Here is an 8,957-nt window from a genome sequence, read left to right as displayed (position 1 = left end):
GAAAGGTAACTTTCAGAATTTGACTTTCTTCTTAATATCAAGTCATCACTTGACAGATGAATTGGATGGAGATTAGAGGTTTGGACATGCGCAGCTAATGAAAATCAGGAGTCGAGAGATGTTTTTGATGAAATTAAAAGAAGAATGACTAACATGATGATCGACTTAAAGTTGATGAAGATAAACTGAAATTAGTCCTTCTTTTTAACACTGATCCTTTTGTTGATAATAAATTTTATGGTTCCTTTACTGCTAATCGGTCAAAAAGAGCTTCCGAAATTCAGAACAGAGAACTTGCTAATTAAGAGTTACGCCTATAGTAGATGTCAATACCAAAATAAAAGCCCAAGGAAAGGGAGTGAAAACAATTCTAGGATGATAATGATCGTCCGGAAATTTAATACCTCAAAACATGGTGAAAATAAATTCTAGAAATTTGTCCATTGTTATACAGCACATCAAAGCAAAGCTTGATTGGCAAACCAAAAGGAACAATTTTCAAAATACTTTGCCAAAACCCAAATCTTAGAGAAAATAAGAAGCAAAAAAAGAAATTCCAGATCATCATTTCCTATACTTTTCTTTATTATTATTTTACACCAGTAACTTGAGACTCAATCTATCACCAACCACACGTACAAAGAAACACCAAATGGGGGTATAAGGAGGGTTACAAACAAACAAAACAAGTTAATCACACAAATCTGTTAAATGGCCTCCTTCCGACTCCTGCAGGCATAGAAACCGTCGAATCTATACTCATATTTTCTATAGATTGCAGAGACTGGTTCTTATCTAAATTCCTTTGAGAGCTAGAATCCTTATTATTAGAGAAAAAAGAACCTTTCTTCCACTTGAAAGACCCAATACCTTGAGTCAAAGGAAAAGAGAGCCTTCTCTTTGATTCGTTGCTTGGAGTCCCAATAAACCTCTCCCTTGGATTACTACTAGCTCTGGCTTTGGCTTTGGCTGAAGCCGTCGGCGCCATGTAGTTAGGAACTGAGAACGGAGGGCAGCTTATAAGGCTATCATCATCCTTTAGTGGGAATCCGAAAGGGGAGTCAGATCCACCTGCTGTTGCTCTTGCGTACTTTGATAGACCAGAGCTGTTTGCTTGTGGAGTACTCATATTAAAGGGAGGCGGTGTTCGTGCTTGTTTTAGTGTTGTGAGGTTTATGGTTGATTTTGAGGATTTCGGTGTGTCCAGATTGCTATCATATGCAAAAAGATGTTGCCTTTGGTTGCTTGATTGGGGCAAAGGGCTCTGCTTTAGCTCCGAACGTTGTCTTGAAGGAGTAGGTTGAAAGGTCTTCATTGCATTGGTCTCAACAGGAGGCTCTTTTGGAGGGAGTTGACGTTCCAACCAGTTCCACCACCACGGAAAACCCCCGGATCGGATATCAGCTAGAGGTGTTTGACCTGATTTAGGTGTAGCTTTCCACAACTGTTGGCAAACAGAAGTAGAAAATATAACAAATAAGAAAACAGTAAACACTAATCAATGATGTAAAAAATCCCAATCGTGGTAGTCTTCCAAGATACATATCCCCTGAAACCCTAAACTTATTCAAGAGTCAGAATGCAGCAAGTCAACAGGTACTAAAGATTCAAATTCTACAGAGAGATATAATTATGAGAGAACAGTGAAAATGAAGAACTCAATAAATAAGGTGAAATAAATAAGACTACAGACTCGGTAGCATATGTCAAAAAAGCCAGTAGGGAGGTTGTGAAAAACCCCATAGTGCAGGTGAAGTTTGATTCAGTTGGTGCAAAAGGAATACCTGATGGGAATATGCATAAGCCATTGCTCTTTCTCTTTTGATGACAGCTTCAACCTTTTTCTGCATCCTCGCCTCTACTTCCTCTTTTGTTAGCAAGCTATCATCCCAGTCATCATTATTTCCCATCTCAGACTGCATCACATTGCTTCCGGTTATCAGGATTCCTTTTTTGTTTTTATAGATGTATGGTATTTAAAAAGATACATGCATATCAATAGAGGTATTCTCTTCTCTTTCATACCAGACAAGTATACAGAATTAAGTCACTGATCATTGCATAGACCAAATTCATTAAATAAGAACGCCAAAAAATGCAGGTAAAGGAAGATTCATAAGGTCTATTATAATCAACATCTTGAAGAATGAGCTGATTTGTCTGCTTTATCTGAAGCAGACAATGTCAGTATGCATTGTGCTGTGTTCAGCTCATGCACATAGCTAGGATCACTACCCTAAACTTTGTAGAGAGCTTAGCTGTTAGTGGTGTTAGTGGCTCACATTTAAGTTATTTGACAGACATGTAGAGGGAGAGTTATTCCATGTAGTTTCAGGGTAATTATATATCTTTTCATGGCCCTTTTGGCAATGGAGTAGTAATGATGTTAGGAGATGGAAGCCATCTTGGTTTGGCTCGGACTGGTGACCGGACCTAGCCAATTCTACTTCTATACTTCCATTTTTCCCTAATCTATGTCTGTTTGGAAGAAGACTTGATAGTAACGTGCACATCAACGTTTTTATTTTTATTTTTATCTTTTAAAGTTTTTTATTTTTTGGTCTAAGCATATGGCCTAGTGTGATAGTTAACAGCTTAACCAAATCTGATTATGGAACAAAAGTGGAATACTAATGGGAGCCTATGTACCAGTATCTGTTTACAATTACATTACTAGTGTTCATGTCTAAATTCGCATAGCGTAGGACTTACTAGCAGGAAGTTAAGTTGCTTTGCCATTGCTAGGGGTTTATTTTCCATATTGTATCTTATGTTTCAGGTTTACAAATCCGTTTTCTGTTTGTCCATTAAGAACTGTAGCATACAGAATTGCAAAGGAAAAGGAAAATATATAATACAGTAAAAGAATTGATAAACTTACTGCCTGGCTCAAGGTCCATTTACCAAATGTGTTCTCAACATCCTTGTCATTCATGTATTGAACTTGACGTCTTGCTTGGCTCTCTAACATCTGGATCCTTCGTGACTGAATCTGAGATTGAACCCGCACCAAGAGTTGCATGTATTTCATGGCATTGGCTGTTTGACGCTTCACATTCTGCCCCTTAACCACTCCTTGAAGCCTCACTAGACCCTTTAGAGCTCTAAAGCTTCTCCTTGCCTGTACAACAACAAGTACCACATTATCTTAGCTGAGCCAAATCATTAACGTTAGAACGTAAACATATATTAATGGGGTTTCTAAGAACTATTAATTGTTACAAAAAGCTAAAACATGATCATGTACAGGTAGTTCTATAAATGGCTTTCTAAAGATAACTTCGTATGGTATCAGATATTCAAGAATGGTAGAAACTGTAAAACTCTATTTAAATTTTTGTTCCATAGGCTTCCTCTAGAATTTTGTGTATATCATACCAATTAACTTCATATGCCATCAGAGCGTATTCAATAATGGAAGAAACCGTAAACTCTATTTCTATTTTTGTTCCATAGGCTTCCTCTAGCATTTTGTGTATATAACACCAATGACTGAACAGATCCTAGAACAAATTGTTACAGAACTCTATCTATATTTCTTCATCCTCTTCCTCCATAAAAAAAGTAAAATAAAGAAATTAATAATACTAATAATTTGAAAGACTGTTGAATGGACATCGGACGAATTATACTGATTTGGGACTAGAGAAGTCTTCACATATATGATACGAGAATAAATATACAGTTGTTAAATATGGCACACAGTAAAAAGCAGAAACACAAGAAACGATTAATATATCAACTAAACTAGCAGTAGCCATCAGGTTTTCCTGTATTGCTGAACCCTCAAATTTCTCAATCGTCTTGAATTCCAATCATACAAAATATAGGCTTACCGTATAACCTCTATAGGCTGCCTGGATTTTAGTAGCAGAAGCATGGTGGTTCCTTAGAGTTGGTTCCGGCCTGTAGCTGATCTCCTTATGGTGATGAACGATCTTAGGAGACGGAGCTCTTGGAGAGAGCGGTTTTGGAGAGGGCGGTCTTGGAGAAGGAGGCCTTGGAGAAGGGGCTCTTGGAGAACCAACCCTTGGAGAAGCTGCCCTTGGAGAAGGAGCCCTTGGAGAAGCAACTCTCAGAAGAACTGAAGGTGGTGATTGTCGTTGCTCATCAGGTATAGGAGGTCTGAAAGGTATTATATGTTGCTCCCTTTCAAAATCCCCAAAAATTTTCTCAATGCTGCTCGGTTCTCTGAACAGGGGAATGAATGAATTGGTTTCTCCATTTTTTAGTTTTCCCTTCTTCTTTTCTTTTCCACTTTTCTTCTCCAAACCCTGTAATATGATACACAAGTGTGAGTATACAGTATGCACTATGTTTGAATCAGAAAGAAATCAAAGAATGCATTTTGCATTTTCTGGAAGAAAAAGTTCATCAAACACTTGGAAGAAGAAACTCCTTGCCAAAAAAATAAAAATAATAATAAAAACTTGGAGGATGAAAGGAAGCATGCGAGGAATCTACTTACATTGACTACCTTGTCCTTGGAGTGTGGTGAAAAAACCCTCTTTATGGCAGAAAACCAACTCCCTTTCTTTCCCATGTTCCTAGCATTCCTGTTTGTTACTGAAATGGAAATCAATCAAACAATTAAGGGTTTTAAAGCTGCTTGTAAATTACAATTTCAAAGTGGAAACATGTTTCCTGGGTGGAAGCTATACAAAATGCAAACAACAAGTGAAGCTTTTAGTCCTCTTCTCACATGCCAGATTGATGGCTTCTTAGACAGCAAAAATCATCTTACACATGCAGTTTAAACTAGGACATTAGACCTATATTTGCCATCCATATTGCATTTTCACATGTATATATCTTTGGATGGTTAATTGTCTCAATTAGCCATTGACTACAAATCAAAGATTCAAAAATTCAAAATGAACCTTACTGGATAGATGGACAACACAGGCAGAGATGGTCAACTACCCCAAAAAACAAATGTAAATTCTTCTATAAGGAAGTAAGGACAAGGGAAATCTCATAAATGTCATCTGAAACAGAGAGAGATTTCTACAGTTTCAACATCTATACAATACTGAATACAAATCATGGAATCGGAACTCCAGCCTGTTAATCGCTCCAAACGACCTTAAAATTACCCTTATTTTATACACCAACAACAGATATGAGAGCGTACTAGAAATAGATCAGATGAAAACTAAAAGGTGTATTCAAACACCCAGTTTCATGTTAATTATCCTTATATAATTGACCACCATATTTGGATTTGAAAGGATTTCCAACTGGAGAACAAAAACAAACGGCCAAAAACACAGAACAAATTTGCAGGCACAAAACAGGGAGAGAGAGGGAGAGAGAGAGAGAGAGAGAGAGAGAGAGAGAGAGAGAGACGNGAGAGAGAGAGAGAGAGAGCTAGGTACAAGTTAACGGTAACAAGACACTAATTCTCCAGGAAACAGCATCTGACACTGAAAAAAAAACAAGAGGGATCCCAAGAAAAAAATTATATAATTGATCTGAAAAATTCCGGAAATCAATAGATATGCTCCTTTTTGCTCCTTATATCAATTAAATTATATAAACTAATTCCTTAAAATCACAAATCATTTCTACCAATCTTCAAGACAAAGAAGCAAAAACCAAAAGGGAAATTAACATATGAGAGTGAGATCATTTGTACCTTATTGAGACCATCCAAGCTTCCAAAGACCCTTGGAAAAGCTGCAACGGAGAAGAGAAGAGAAGATAAGAGAAGGGTAAGCTTCCCCTTAGTCTACCAGCTTTCCTTGTTATACAACCGCATGCTTCTTTTCCACACACCTTTACAAGACGAAAATGGTTGTTTATGACAGACCCTCTTTCTTTCGCTCTACAACTTTGAATCTGGTTCTTGCTTGTATGAATTTGCTTTTCTTCTTTATCAACCACCTTTCACCTTTAGTGGGATTTATAATTTTAGTTTAAGCTAGCTGAGGATGTTGGATGATCATGAATCATGATGACGAAGAAAGACAGAGAGAGGTTGGCCACTTTGTCACTCAATGTGTCTGTGTGTGTGTGGCCATCTTCAACTAACTTTACTTAAATGGGAAGACTATTTGGGCAGAAGAAGAAGATACTTATGACACGGTTGGTTCCTTGCGGTTGGTACCTCTGTTTTTTTCCCCTCTATTAATTTTGTGCTCATCCCTCGTCTTTATTACAACGGTCGTAGATTGGGAGTGTTTTGGATCACAGAATCACAAAATCTATCCTACCGTTAACAAAAATCCCTACTATTTTTCTCGAATAAATATTTTTTATTTTTTTACTTATTTCAATTTCAATGTAAAATTGAACTATCAAAACATCAATTTAAGTCTTTCTACTTGAAAGATACGCCGGTGATTATCTATCCAAAACTAGGAAGAAAAATGTATTACCACCAAGATTTAAGATTTTGGTACATCATCATCATCATCGTGTTATGTTTTTATATTATTATTTTTTTCTAATTTTGATAGTGGGGGAGATAACAAGTCACATATGTTAATGAGTTAAAATATTCAAAGTCAAGTAAAGAATCTAAGAAAAAAAAATAAATTAATTTCTCTTCGTAGAGGCACGCGCCAAAAGACCCTTCAATGTTATTTGCCATTAAGTAGTAGAACTTAGGACATTGAGTTTCCATCCTGCTCAACCAACATTACCACATCAGGTGTTTTTTTTTGTCGCATTGCTTTAGGATAGTCTTTACCTGTTGTGTAAGACTATGTTATGTAAAAATAAATTTGGGTTGTGAAATCCACACACCCCAAATTGAAATCCACACGTAGCATCTGATGCATATAATGATAATGGATCCGCCGCGGTCGGATTATCACTCTATAGACACTAAATATCACCAAGTATATGAGGTAGTGATAGGAATCAGATAACCTAATGCTCTGATACCAACTGTCAGGACCCACCCCGAATTTCACCTTGAAACCCGAGGTAAGTCCTGTGGGGTCCACCTCTAAGGAAAATTTACCGAAAATTCGGCATAATCTACCATGAAAATGGACAACTCTTACCTGAAAAAAAAATCCAACTTATACTTCTATAACCAAACAAACCAGCCTCAACACCTAGAGTCTTCCTGCTCCCCGAGATCATCACATCTCCCAATATACCAATTACTCAACTAAAATAATCCCACAACCAACAACAGACAATTAATAATTTACTACTAGACTTTCAGAGCATATCTAAAGTTGAACGAAAAACAATGAATAAAGAATAAACGAAGGTAGCCTCTGACTATGTCTCGACTCCATGTACGCTCGACCTCATTTAAACTTATCCTGCATACAGGGCGTTTAAAATCAAAAGGCCCAGGGGAAAGTAATTTAAAAACGTTAGAGTGAGTAGACAAAAATAAATTAAATAATTTAACAAATAAATAACTTGTATACTTTCTCACCTTTCAACTTTTAAAACTTAACAACATGCAACTTTGATAATCCAAATAACTTTAAATCCAGAATACCATAAAAATAGACAAATCAGCCGCGCTGATTAATCAAATACAGAAATCCGCAAGAAGAGATAAACCAGCTCCATTGGTTAATCAATTATATAACTGACAAAAAAATAAAATAAGGGGAAGAGTTATCACCATGTAAGAGGAGCCTCCTAGGCTCGAGTCGGTGTCTCCCAAGCTATAATAGCGTTCCATGCTAAGCGCTCGACTCACCTATGGTGAGAACCGCTAATAAAGACTAGCTAGCAATAAATAATAATATCTGATCGGTGCCTCCCGGGTTATAGTAGCATCTCACGCTAAGCGCTCGACTCACCTATGGTGAGGACCGCTAATAATAAAGACTAGCTAGTAATGAAATATGAGCGACCATATATTATGGTGACTAAAAACATACGAAATCACTTAAATCCATTAAACTTCCCCAAGATCATACGAATGGTACGGTTCCCAACCGTATCTGAAAATTTTCAAAAGAAATTAAAATAATACTCATTGACGTGTCTCACGTTAATATATTCTCAAATCCATAATCAAAAACAAGATTTAATTATCAAATATAAATTGTAATAAATTTTTCAATCCGAAAATACTCGCTGAAAATATTCTCAATGTCAAGGTCGATAACCATAGTTAAACAAGAAAGTTATAAATAGAGAATTACCAAAAATCCCATTTTCGGAAATCTTTATAAATCTCAAAGTCCACCATAAAACAATCATAATGAAATCCGGAATTTATAAAAAAATCCAAACTCAAATATCAAATTAATAATCAGAGCTCAAATCCATAAATCATGACTAACCATTAATCAATGTTTCAAACTCAAATAATTTCCAAGATCATCTCATAAGCCGAAATTATAATATAAGCTCGGAAAATAAAATGATAAATTATAAAATCTTGCATGCATATTTATTTAAAACCAAAGTGTCCACTCACAAATTTAGGCATAAGCCCGATGATATCCGCATAGCCACTCAAGCGAGGTTCCCTTCGTATCCTGGCACAATAAATATGCTTAGGACCAAACTTAAATTCCGGAAAATAAATACTTGAATATAAACACCCAAATCTCTTCCGCTTAACCCACTACTCTTACTAGGGTTAAGCTTACCAGATTCACACCAAACTCCACCACAACCTTAATTCATCAATTCTAACATTCTAGAATAAATACCAACGAAATCCAACGGTCGGAAATTCATTCTAACAACCGCCAACATTCTCAATCTTTGTAAAATCCCAAATTAACCTAACCAAAACTCCTCCAAAAATTCCAAACTTCACATCATTAAACTCCCCTTAATATAACACATTTAAAACCCTGAAAAGCCCCTTACAGCGGCGGCCGGCAGCCGACTCCGGCGACCTCTAATGCCTACCAAATTTTAGCACCATCTTCCTCTCAACCCGCTCTACAACTTTTCTAACTAGCACAAAGTCCAATTTCGAGCTTAACTAGGTCAATCAAACAAAAACATATCAAGAAAAC

At 36.5% G+C, this 8,957-nt stretch overlaps 1 protein-coding gene across 1 annotated transcript; it reads right to left on the bottom strand.

The window, feature by feature from the left end:
* Window positions 1–373: 373 nt before the first annotated feature.
* On the bottom strand, window positions 374–6,016 carry LOC101312593 (protein IQ-DOMAIN 14-like). Its single transcript, XM_004309589.1, has 6 exons — window positions 5,639–6,016; window positions 4,469–4,566; window positions 3,837–4,274; window positions 2,882–3,121; window positions 1,785–1,916; window positions 374–1,444 (listed from the first exon to the last, which is right to left on the bottom strand). The coding sequence occupies exons 2-6, from the start codon at window positions 4,541–4,543 to the stop codon at window positions 695–697; spliced, it is 1,635 nt and encodes a 544-aa protein (XP_004309637.1). The 5' UTR covers window positions 4,544–4,566; window positions 5,639–6,016; the 3' UTR covers window positions 374–694.
* Window positions 6,017–8,957: the final 2,941 nt, after the last annotated feature.

The sequence above is a fragment of the Fragaria vesca genome, unplaced genomic scaffold, assembly GCF_000184155.1.
Source record: "Fragaria vesca subsp. vesca unplaced genomic scaffold, FraVesHawaii_1.0 scf0512996, whole genome shotgun sequence".
NCBI lineage: Eukaryota > Viridiplantae > Streptophyta > Magnoliopsida > Rosales > Rosaceae > Fragaria > Fragaria vesca.
Note: the sequence above shows the minus strand (reverse complement) of the source record. Positions and strands in the feature narration are given on the sequence as shown.

What these genes read in the sequence shown, in the direction of transcription:
- LOC101312593 (XM_004309589.1), bottom strand. Translation starts at nt 4,543, where the DNA reads ATGGGAAAGAAAGGGAGTTGGTTTTCTGCCATAAAGAGGGTTTTTTCA. An exon ending in CCAAGGACAAGGTAGTCAAT is followed by an intron (nt 4,275 to 4,468) that starts GTAAGTAGATTC and finishes ATCATATTACAG; the next exon opens with GGTTTGGAGAAGAAAAGTGG. An exon ending in CAGCCTATAGAGGTTATACG is followed by an intron (nt 3,122 to 3,836) that starts GTAAGCCTATAT and finishes GTTGTTGTACAG; the next exon opens with GCAAGGAGAAGCTTTAGAGC.